The sequence below is a fragment of the Nilaparvata lugens genome, chromosome 6 (genome assembly GCF_014356525.2).
Source record: "Nilaparvata lugens isolate BPH chromosome 6, ASM1435652v1, whole genome shotgun sequence".
In the NCBI taxonomy this organism is placed as follows: Eukaryota; Metazoa; Arthropoda; class Insecta; order Hemiptera; family Delphacidae; genus Nilaparvata; species Nilaparvata lugens.
In genome coordinates, this window is record NC_052509.1 from 62,608,953 (window position 1) to 62,621,580 (window position 12,628).

General features: G+C 32.7%; 1 protein-coding gene across 2 annotated transcripts in view; it reads right to left on the reverse strand.

The window, feature by feature from the left end:
• The window catches only part of LOC111054968 (phosphatidylserine lipase ABHD16A), a 62,823-nt gene extending 50,517 nt beyond the window's left edge, over positions 1 to 12,306 (reverse strand). For both annotated transcript variants that reach the window (XM_039431636.1, XM_039431635.1), the window contains exons 1-6: positions 12,148 to 12,306; positions 12,008 to 12,061; positions 9,605 to 9,844; positions 7,589 to 7,659; positions 6,060 to 6,211; positions 890 to 1,010 (exon numbers count right to left, since the gene is read on the reverse strand). In XM_039431636.1, the coding sequence (XP_039287570.1) occupies positions 890 to 1,010; positions 6,060 to 6,211; positions 7,589 to 7,659; positions 9,605 to 9,844; positions 12,008 to 12,061; positions 12,148 to 12,231 (722 nt within the window). In that variant the 5' untranslated portion in view covers positions 12,232 to 12,306. The remainder of the gene's footprint in view (positions 1 to 889; positions 1,011 to 6,059; positions 6,212 to 7,588; positions 7,660 to 9,604; positions 9,845 to 12,007; positions 12,062 to 12,147) is intronic.
• Positions 12,307 to 12,628: the final 322 nt, after the last annotated feature.

Here is a 12,628-nt window from a genome sequence, read left to right on the forward strand (position 1 = left end):
TCAAAACAAAAAATAGAACAGATATTTTACATTATTATCACTTGAATAGAGAAGATTAATATATTAAAGAGATAATTTTGAAAAAGAACAGAAAAACAAACTTAATTCTGATTTCATGATGTTGAAGAATATAGCGGATGATGGGAAGAGGTGACGGGGGGATGTTATTGTTCTAACTTCAAAGAATGACACAATAGAACTTTTGAACCTGACGTGCTCAAAAGAATTTGTGACAGGTAGTGTCGGAAAAGAGGAAGAGGGATGGTATGAGAAGGAAAGCGCGATGTTCAGGGTGTAGAAATATAGTCAATGTATATAGACTGGTCGAGTGAGGGGTGGCCACCAGTGGCAACATTGCAGTGGCCTTGAGAGACCCATTTTCGCTTGGTCAACTATAGCAAATCATCTTGAGTTCATTTGAATTCATCATATTTATTATTGGGTATTCATTCATTACTATAATATTACAAGGCAAAGTGCCGGTTGCACAAAAGCCGGTTGAATTTTAATCGTGATTAATTCCACGAGAACCAATCAGAGAAGCCATCTTATCAAAAAGGCCTTCTCTGATTTGTTCTCGTGAAATTAATCACGGTTAGAATTTAACCGGCTTTTGTGCTGCCGGGCCATATAGTTATGGCTGGGAGATAGCAACAGGTTCATCCCAAAACTGCAAATAATCTAAGTCGACAATTAATATGATAAAATAAATAGATAAAATGTTAATCATTTAAGTTTAAAAGGCACACCAGTGTTTAATGCTAAGTCGGGCCAAGATCACAAACTCAAGTTCCGTCGTAAATTTGTCAAACTCTTTAAATAAGGATGATAATTGAAAAAAAAACATTGATAATGTATATATAGTAAAACTGATAGAATAGATACATACTTCTTGTTTCTTCTGTCGATAAAAATAGTATCGATTTCGTTGGCATCAGTGGTTCTCAATTTGAATCGTTCAGCAGAGTTATGCTTGATAAGCTTTGAACGACCACTTATCAGACTGCTGGCTGCGAAATCAGAGAAAAATAATCAGTTTAATTGAATCTAATCTAATTTAATTAAATCTATTATATTTTAATATAACTTTGAAGTGAAAAAACACTCACATTCTTTGGTGTGGCGACGATAATCTATCTTATCTTATCTCAAGCCTCAAGGGGCTTGAGAATGTGCAACACCAGCACGAAACGGTCGTCGCCACACCAAAGAATGTGAGTGTTTTTCACTTTAAAGTTATATGGAAATACAATAGGAATAATAGCGAAAACAATATGGATAGCCAACAAGTAATTAAATCTAGTTGAAGTTGTACCTTAAATCTAGTAGAATGATTGATTAAGTTTCAAGCTTGATCACTTTAACACAAAAACACTCTCAAGAAACATTGTGTACGTTCTGTGTACCTATAGTGAGGTCCACGTTATAATAACAGTATTTGATCAACTTTGGTTTTGCTATCCTTGTCTATCATTCGACAAAGCCGGTGGTAGTATCCTTTTCTAGGTCCACAACGGTGCCAATTATGTTTTTGACAGTGTGGAAATATGATCAATTAATGCAGAGAATCGGCGTCGCTATTCTTCTATCTTTATCCACTGCCATTATAACGTGGACCGCACTATATTGCAAAATGTTCCCATGGAACGCCATTTCAAAATCGTTGGTTCAAGCTTTTGGCGCGCACATATAAAGTTGATTTACACTAAAATGTGTCGTTTACTAGCTGCGTGAATGAAGAAAGGCTGTTTTACAAACCTACCGTCTAGAAAAGTGTAAATTCATTTTATTCCATTACTCTCAAATTTTCTAACGAGAAAAATTCATTTAATGAATGGTTATCAAACATCATCACATTGTTGGTTATGTATTCTATGCTATGCTATGGTGAACAAACTATCAGCGCATGCGCAGAGAAGCAAGCAGACTACAATAATCGACCAATGAGAGCTCAGATAGTTGGAACTGTACCAGGTCGGACAATTTACCACACTTCGACTGTGGGGCAGGATTTTGGAACTGGAACAGTTTTCTGGAACAGAATCTGTCAAAATTCCTCCCAACGAACGCGGAACTTTTTACTTGGTCAATTGTGAATCGGACAATTTACCACATTCCATGTACACAGAACGGGCCCATTATTCTACAATTCCTTCTAAGTTGCTTGAATTGATAGTAGTTATTCAGCGTTGTATGCTGTAGTAAAGATGAGGGTGGATCTACATTCATGTGACGCGATTCGACGATCGCGGAAGAATAAGACAACTCACACTTACGCGACTCAAGTCGAGAAGAGACTGCGATTCTAGTCTCTAGGCGGAGCATGTGTTTCCAAATGTTGACATGCAGACCAGTCGATTCTAGTGTCCGCGACGTCACCATTTGAAAAGACATGCTGCGTCGAGAAGAGACTAGAGTTGCAGTCTCTTCTCGACCTGAGTCGCGTAAGTGTGAGTTGAACCTAACTCTGTTTCTTATAAGAGTGTGTAGTCTGCTAATCTATGAACACTCCCATAAAACCAAACGTATTCTTCATTCTTCAGTGGTCGTCGAATCATGTCGCTTAAACGAAAACCTAATTTTGTCTTACCTATTGAGAAACTAGAAAATTTAGGAACGCAGGGTTATTATACCGTAAATCTCTGGTGAAAATGTTATTCATTATAAAAGATTACGTTGAGACTATGTAAGCATAAGTGAGTTTACTCCAGTATAGACTAAGTATCATAAGTTTACTTGAAAATTATACAATCGAAGCATATTCTATATTTTTCAATAAATGAGTAACTTGGTGAGTCATTTCAAGCACATTTTAAACCTTTCCATTCAATATTTATAGATACAATTAATATAGTTATTACAAGACACAAACATATTTATTATTATTCATAGACAATAGATACAATGCAGGTAAAAACAACAGGCATTCGCCCAAAACTGCTTTAATTTGAACCTTAATTTGGAATACACAGTCTAGAGGTTATGTAAATGATAACTTAATTCACACACTATTTTGAGTCCAAAAAATGTATGTACTACAATAATTTTAAATTTATCACATTAATTAATTCCAAAATACAAATCCAAACAAAAATCTTCCTTCACAATCACAAAAAATAGTATTAAAAACTAAGTAATAGTAAACATTAAGTAACTAGTAATACTAATAGTATTTAACTAAGAGTTACCAACAATACTAATTCAATAAATTGCAATGGAAATACTCAACTTTATTTCATAAAGGGAAGCATAGAAAAAAATCAAATTACAAGTAGCCTACTAGAGTAGAGGGTACCTACTAGAGGTACCTACTAGAGTAGAGGGAACCACATAACCAATCATAAGTTATTTATTCACTTGAAGAATAATTATTATTAATACGAATAAATAAATAAAAAAATGATGAATCAATAAATCAGCATTTTTAGCAATACGATTGCGTAAAACCTTATTGAATAATATTCTTAGCAATCTTCTCAAGTTTATGAGAATAAAAAGAGATCAAATGAAGAAAGGAAGAAAGAGAGAATCAATCTTCTTAACAGAATGAAAAGAGAAGATCAGATACAAAATGAGAAACTATTTTGACATACGAGATGAATACCGCAAAAGTCGGGAAAAATATAACAGTTAAACGAAAATACCGAAATAAAATTGATTTCGCCGTGAGAACTATTACAACTACAGAGCTCCATTGTCTCGAAGCGATTAGAATTTTAAATCAGAAAGGGAAACCGGAATGAATTAGCATTCGCACTGAAAATTGCAACACCGATTAATAAAATAGCCCAACACCGGCCGGCTATTGATTGTAATCAATTATTCAAGCGGCAACAGTTTTGCTCATAACAGAAAAAGTAAGTTTGTGCTTCCAGAAATTGTTTTATAAACAAACGTCATGGAAGAAATTAGCAAGCTTACAAAAATGTTTTGACGAAATTCTACTTGTAGCTTGAATTAAACAGAATTGTACTTGCCAAAAACTTCATGAATCAGTTTATTAAAAGTCGTATCTTTTATGAAAATATTACAAGGGTTCTATAATCAAGTTTACGACAAAACGTTTACGACAGACTTGTACTTGACAAAAACCTCATTAACAAGTTTATCAATAGTCATGTCTTATATAAAAATATTACAAGGGTACTTTTAATTTTCTATAATTAAGTTGACGACAATTTTTACTGTTTAATTGAGGTAGTTTCAAAAAAAAACTGATTACAACGAAAAATGTAAGCTTCCAACGGAAGTATGTTATCTTATAAGTTTCGAAAATATTTCTTTATCAACGCGATAAAGGCAAATAGTTGACATTTATTTGTTTATTAGCCTCTTAATTGGAAGATAATTTATAATGAACATTGGCTAAAGTGCATAAACTGAACATGACTTATCGATTCTTATTAAGAACTGTAACTTACTGTATGAATCACTTGATAATTATTATTAGTGAAAGAATTATTTTATTGATACTTAAATATCATTGAAATAGTGTTGACGAGTAATTCATTCCAGTTGAAGTGAATTGGGAATTAATAATTCCCAATTATTCATATTTTCAATCATAAAAAACGTTTATTGTTTTGAAAACTTTTGATAATGTTTGAGAAAGGGACAGTTTTAGGCTAAGCCTGTTTCCCAATCATTTTATATTATTTGTGCTTGTATTATAAATGAAATAAATGTTTATTTTTCATCTGAATGTTCTAACTCCGCATTATTATAAAAGATTGATTGAACTGAAACTAACTTTCGAATCAATTTTGAAGTAGGTACTATATTCTTATTAACAATCTAAAATAGATCTTAAAAGGGTTGTTTTCTATGAAGTCATTCAGTTTTCCAACTAAAGACTTAGTTTCAAATTTTAGAGGGCGTATCAAGTCTTAATTTTTTCTGACATTGTATGTATCACATTTCAATGAATTATGGAAATAAATGCATTTCATTTCACTATTAGAATGGAAACATTCCATTGAAAAGCAAACGGGTTTACTATCAAAATATCACGAGATGAATGAAAATTAATATATCATTAGATATGATTCATTATAAATGAATCAGTAGAGCTTCGTTAGGAAGGAATATCATTCAATAATTCAATAATTCCTCAATAATTGACCGAGCGAAGTGAGGTCTAAGATTCAAGTCGACGGTTTGGCATTTCTCTTAATGTTTATATGTTGCGCATTTACGGCGAAACGCGGTAATAGATTTTCATGAAATTTGACAGGTATTTTCCTTTTTAAATTGCGCGTCGACGTATATACAAGGTTTATGGAAATTTTGCATTTCAAGGATAATATAAAAGGAAAAAGGAGCCTCCTTCATACGCCAATATTGGAGTAAAAATCAGACTAGAATTATTCATCATAAGTCAGCTGTCTAGTGAACTATAATAGTGGACTATTTTGAACTACCCGTTCAAAAACATCGAACATCTTGAAAATGTATCTTTCCATCAACGTTGTAGACAGTTGCAGCCAGACCTGATAACAGCACTCACTCTCACATTCCGGGACGACACGTCACGATAGGACAGAAAGCTCTATGTTTATTTAGGATTTTTTATAGACATTTTAAATTGATAAATTATTTATTAATTCTTGAGAAAACATAACAACAGGTCAGTGTAACTTACTGAGCGCGAGGTCTACTGTTCACAGAACTACTAGTAATCTTAATTTATTGTTATTATTTTCACGAGAAGAGAAGTTGTTCTATTCATTTCATTTCAGTTAAATTTCTAAATATTATCAATACTGGTAGAGAGTTAGTGGGGAGGATATTTTTAATATTCTTCCCAAAGAATGGACATTGATATGTCCAAAGCTCCGCCAATTTATGTAGATGCATAACAATATGATTATTATCCATAGTTATTATATTACAAATTGCTTTTTCATATCATATACAGTTCAATAGTTATTTTCTTAGTCTATATTATGTAAATTCATCTATAACTTTGCTGTATTGTAAGCTATTGTATATAAGTGTATAAGCCAGTATATATTGTAATCTACATAAATAAAGTACTCAATCAATCAATCAATACTCACAAATCATATAGCTGACCAGAGAGACTGAGCCCGGGTAGATAAGGCGAATTCCAAAGGTGTGAGCCACTATAAAAGTGATGGCCGAAAAAGGGGCTGTGAACAAAGTCCCAAGGAACGATTTTCTTGAAGTTTGCACCTTCCTTCCTTTAGCTCTGTGAAACCATACAAATCTTTAATTAAGCTCAGAAGATTCACTTTAAAAAATCTGTTTTACCTTTGAAAAATGTAACGTCTACCGTTTGAAATGATAATACAGCACAAAATAAAACATTACATTGTAACGTTGCAAGATGAAAATAATTTTGTGTCATGATTTTTGTTTCCAGTTCCACAAGAAGTGAAACCATTCAAGTGGAACTGACAACATCTCTTTCTTCTCACCTTAATATGAAGAAAATCCACAACGTCTCTATTTCTAGAGTACATTTTAATTTGATTTCCGCTAGTTTTTTTCATATTGAGATAATTGAAGTGCTCTGTTCAATTGAGAAAATAATTTATTTATCTACTCAACATTTAGTTCATTCCAACTTGGAACATATTATCAACTACCTATCAAATTTCGGGAGAGAATAAGTTTTGCGTTTATCCTGTTTGATCCATATAATTATTTATTCGTTTAAATAATTGATTAATCTAATTTATCTACTCAACATTTATTTTCTTACAACTTTGAGCATATTATCAACTATAGGATGCTTACGAGTGTGAATGTTGAATGTCTGCTGTGTGCTTGTCCTTTAAATTTCTATTTTTTTCGCTTTGCAGTTTTCTTTTTCTTATCTATAAAACATTTCTTCTGCAAAACGTATTGGATTGCAATTCTGTATCTATTTCAATTCTCAAAAATATGTATTGATTAAGTAACTACATTTTATCCTCTTTCTTTTCAAAATTTTTCCTATTTGAAATCTTCTTATTTGCTAACTGATTTTTCCCACTTTTCTTTATTCTCTTTTCCACGTATTGAATACTGTTAGGCCCACACAGGTTCTTTTTACTCATATCCATATCCACTATACATGAAATCAACAAATTCATCTTTGATTCCAATTCTTACTGTATTAATTTTCTTCAGTAGCTTGTCTATTATTTTGTTTTAATTTATTTTTTGCTTTTTCTTCCAGCAGTGAAGTGATTAATTTCATTGAAAAATACCTATTTTTTAAATACTTTTATTATTCAATATTGATCTCTCATATTATTACATTTTATTGTTATTTCTTGCTTCAATTTTTTTGTTCTCTGCATATTTTGTATTGTATTATTGTTTGCTAACGACGTGGTTAAGTGGTAGAGTGGACATTATTGTCCAAACTTCGCCACGTCAACAAAAATAAACAAGTCATTCTATTCTATTCTACCTATCAAATTTCGGGAGAGAATCAGTTTTGGGTCAATCCTGTTGAATCTCTCCCACAATCATAGATTTTATTTTGTGTTTCTGTAAATAAATTGAATAAATATTTGCAGTAACTTTAGTGTCATCAGTTCATTTGAGAAAATTACTGTACATTTCAAATATTTACCCCTCAACATCAGCGATAGAGAACTCCACCGGCCAGGCAGAGAAATCGAAATCGTATCTTGAGAGCGCCCTCTGTGAAAAAATCATGAAAATAAATTGAGACACTGATGTAAATTTATGAATTACCGTATAAAACATGTTTGTGAGAAATGCATCGATAATTTCAATGAAGACTTTAACTTCAGTCTACAATCATCTGTAAAGATCTGTGAATTCTGCTATTCACTTCACTTCACTTCAGACTGTCTTCATTGTTTCAATGGGGAGCATTAGTGTTATGCATGAAGAATGCGGACAGTATAAACATAGAAAATATCACTTTGATGTTGCAGTAATTTATAAAAAATTATAATGGGACTCACTTCAAAATGTCAGCATTGGATGAATGGGAGGCATTGATGTTATGAATGAAAAATTCTGATATAGTACGTTAGTTTGAAGTTTGAATGAATAATTTGCTTTCATTTTTCTATCTCTATTCATACAGAAAATACAGATTTACATGATGGTAGTTTAAAGTGAATAACATTTTTGAAAAAAAAATTATTACTTCTAATATTTAATATTTTATTAATTTTTATTTTATTCAACAATGATAAAACCAACTTTATCACTATTTGAAGTAGTTAGTTAGATGATTGGTTTATTTTATTAATTTGTATTTTATTCAACAATGATAAAACAAACTTTATCACTATTTGAAACAGTCAGTTAGATGATTGGTTTATACCATCAAGTAGTTCGACCGCTATAATTTAATTTAGGTACCTATTTCATATTTTAAGCAACAGATTGTGATATTTTCATTAATTTAATCATAGACAAATACAATCCAGGTAAAAACAACAGGCATTCGCTCAAAACTGCTTTAAACCTTAATTTGGAATACACAGTCTAGAGGTTATGTAATAATGATAACTCAATTCACTAATTTATTATATATATCTTATATTTTTGGCATAAATGAAGCGCTGAAAGCGATTTTCAATGGAAATGTACCTCAGCTTAGTATAGTTATTGAACTGTCTGGTACCAAGATCCAGAGTTTTCTGGATCTCAAGGTAGCCTGAGATTGTGATTTCTCTTGGATTTGATATTTCAAGCATCAGATTGTGATACCTCTTAGGCTCAACTCACACTTACACGACTCAGGTCGAGAAGAAACTCGACTCTAGTCGAGAGCATGTGTTTCCAAATGGTGACACTCAGACCAGTCAATTCTAGTCTCCGCGACGTCACCATTTGAAAACACATGCTCTCGACTAGAGTTGAGTCTCTTCTTGACCTGAGTCGCATAAGTGTGAGTTGAGACTTAGATTTTTGAGAGAAATGAACCACTAAAAGTGATTTTCAATGAAAATGTACCTCACCTTAGTATAGTTATTGAACTGTCTGGTACCAAGATCCAGAGATTTTTGGAACAAAAGGTAAACTGAGATTGAGATATCTTTTAGATTTGATATTTCAAGTATCAGATTGTGATATTAATTTCTTGATTTTTTTGCAGACTTCTTCTCTGTCTTCTTTGAAAGTTATTTTTGATAAAAATCCAGTTCACCTTGGTATTAGATTATAATATCTCTCAAATTTTTGGCAGAGAAGAATTATTGAAAGTGATTTTAATAAAAATTCAACCATAGAGAAACAATAGATATCCCATGGTATAGGGCGTTTATGTCGCAACTTTTACTATTATCTCAAGTCGATTATTGTCGATTTTTACTATATTGGCTGGGTGAGTTTATGAACGGCACAGTATGAGAGACTACCAGCGTCACAGGGCTTCACGGCAAAGAACTACCGTGAATCCTGTTCCTGGTCCTGGTTCTTCCTGTTTGCCTCCACAATTGTATTGTAATAAATAAATAAATAAATAAATAAATAAATAAATGAATGAATAAATAAATAAATAAACTACGTGGACTATCGGCTTGAGTTAACATTGAAAATTGCGACATAAACGACCTATACCATGGGATATCTACTTATGCTATTGTTTCTCTATGATTCATCTTACCTTAGTATCGTTGTTGAACTGCCTGGTAGCAAGATCCAAAGTTTTCTGGAACTCGAGGTAAACTGAGTTCGAAACTCGTCCATAGCTTCGCAGACAGTAGGAGAAGGCAAGCACACAGCTGACACTCAATGCGAATTTAGCCGAGAGCAGTACACCATCGTACATGAAGTAGCCTTTCCGGTACAAAAGACATACTATCACGGGCGATGTGTACAGACCTAGGTTCCACATCAGATAGATCTGTAAAAAACAGTAATTGTATGAGAATGATAGGTGATTAGTAATGTCAGAGGCCCTGAAATTTATCAGTTGCGAACTAAAAACTCTGACACCCAGACCTGAGCCAGCCAGGTCACTCGATATTATTATTGACCGAGCGAAGTGAGGTCTAAGATTCAAGTAGACGGTTTGGCATTTCTCTTAATGTTTAAATCTTTATATGTTTATATGTTGCGCATTTACGGCGAAACGCGGTAATAGATTTCTATGAAATTTGACAGGTATATTCCTTTTTAAATTGCGCGTCGACGTATATACAAGGTTTTTGGAAATTTTACATTTCAAGCATAATATAAAAGGAAAAAGGAGCCTCCTTCATACGTCAATATTACAGTGAAAATCAGACTATAGAATTATTCATCATAAATCAGCTGTCGAGTTGACTATAAATTGCATGCCATGACTCATGCAATTCAATATCTCAATGTAACTTGGTAAATAATCAGTAACTTAGCTGTGTAGACTATAAATTGCATGCCTCATTGAATGCAATTTTTATGCACTATTAAATAGGATGCAAAGAACTTATAACAGCTCATCTGGGCGCCTAGATGTCTTCTGGTTTTCTCGCGCTAAATTCCGGAAAGCGTTATATGATAATTAAATCTTGTGTAAGCATGATCTGATCAAATAAATAGTTAGTGTATCATTGTGGATGTGCTTATGGTTTCGGACGTCGTTATAACTGCGCGAGGTCTACTGTTCACAGAACTAATAGTTATTTTAGTAATGCTTAGCCACATTTTGGCCCAGTCTCTGTCCATTGGCCAAGTATGATAATGCCTAGTCCATATCTAGGCCAGCGCTGGCAAATCACACACTGGTTGTCATTGGGCCAACATGTGGATGAAGTAGGCCTATTAGATTTCAATACTTAGGCACGGTTACACTAGACTGCAAAACTTGACTGGCGATTAAATGACGGATAATATCATGAGAACCAATCAGATAAACGGAAGAAGTACGGTGTTCAATTAGCACTTAATCCGTTATTTTTTCGTATTATTGAAGTTGATTCATAATGTATGATGATGGCTACTTGTAGAAGTGGTAGAAAGCATCAAGTCGACGGACATCAAATACTATTTAATCTTAATTATTGATAGGTCATGTCAGAGGTCCTGAAATAGATTAGTTGCGTCCTGAAAAGTCTGACACTAGACCTGGGCAAGCCAGGTCACTTACTTGATATTACTATTACAGTTAAAGTTCAACAGACTTTTGTGCAACCGGGTCAGACTACTAGATGGACGACCGAGTAAAAATTTAACAGAATTAGTGCCGGTTTTACAAAAGCCGGTTAAATTTTAATCGTGCTTTATTTTATGGAAAGCCAATCAAATAAGCCTTCTTTATATAATAACCTTGTCTGATTGGTTCTTTTGAAATTAAATACTATTAAAATTTAGCCGGCTCTTTTTCAACTGGGCAATAGGGTTTTATATTATGTTATTTGGAACTATAAACTATTATAGTTGATACCGCACTAAGAGATGGCTCCTTGTTTTTTTATCTGATAAAATGCGGGCTATCTTGTCGTAGGTACGGTATTTTACAAATAGTGTGAAAATAGATTTTTTCTTCATATAGCGCTCAAAAAGTTTTCTTTAATATAGAAATGGCTACATTTTTCAGTTACCAGATTTTTCAATTAAAGAGTACATTGGGGAAGACCTAACGTGCATAATAGGCGTACAGTACATTAGTCCTACCGTACTGTCAAGTTGAATGATTTATCAATATAAGTAACAGAGTAATGAATTGATTAAGAACTGCAAATAAATGTTGCATATTCTCTTTTTCTACAGAAATGAACTGCATGTAATTTTATGATGGCTTGTAATTTAATCTTTTAAGGAAGTAGGAAGCTGAATGTGTGTAATCAATTTTGGGCAGTTCAGTTAAAAAAAAAGACAAAAAACGTTCTTAATCAACGTGGATTGTTTGTAATGCTGTAGCAGGGATATCATGTGTCAAAATCACACGCTATTCAAGGAAGACGAGATACCAGTTGTACTTGATTACTGCATTGTCATTGAATAAAAAAATCAAAGTAGCTAACAGAAGTATTTATATTATTGTATAGAAAACAATTTGAAATTGGACATTAATTAATTTACTCACCGATGAAATGATTTGGTCTCCCCATCTTTCCAAGTTATTTTCAACATATTTGCCCTGAAAAAGTAAGGTTAGAAATTAGGTTTTGAATTTTTGAAGGAAAAACAACAGATTACTAATGAAGAACTCAATGTTCTACTTACCGCTGCATTTCTATCAATATAAACTTTGTGTAGTTTGGGTGAAAAAAGACATTTCCAGAAAACTTTTAAAGGAAACATCATCATCGTATCATAACACCACACAACCCAAACCTGGTCGAAATTGGACGAGTTGTGAACAAGACATGCAAATTTCAGCTGATTGACGTACAGCTGGAACTTTTATTATTTTCCACTAGGAGCGCCACCAATTGGAATACAATGAATAAGATCGCATGCGCAGAATTTGGCGCTATCTGAAATCCAATTTGAATTTTGAATATGAAAAGATCTTTCATACTGTACTCGTCTATAATATACTCTATTCAAAAAAATTGTTAATCAATCAAATGTAATATAAATAGGAAATTGTATGTACTATGAATATTCTCTTATATTCAATCAACATTGAGGTTGTGGTATAGTAATATAAACTAATTTTACCTACATAAAATATTCAACAATAATTCATTCCTGTTATAAG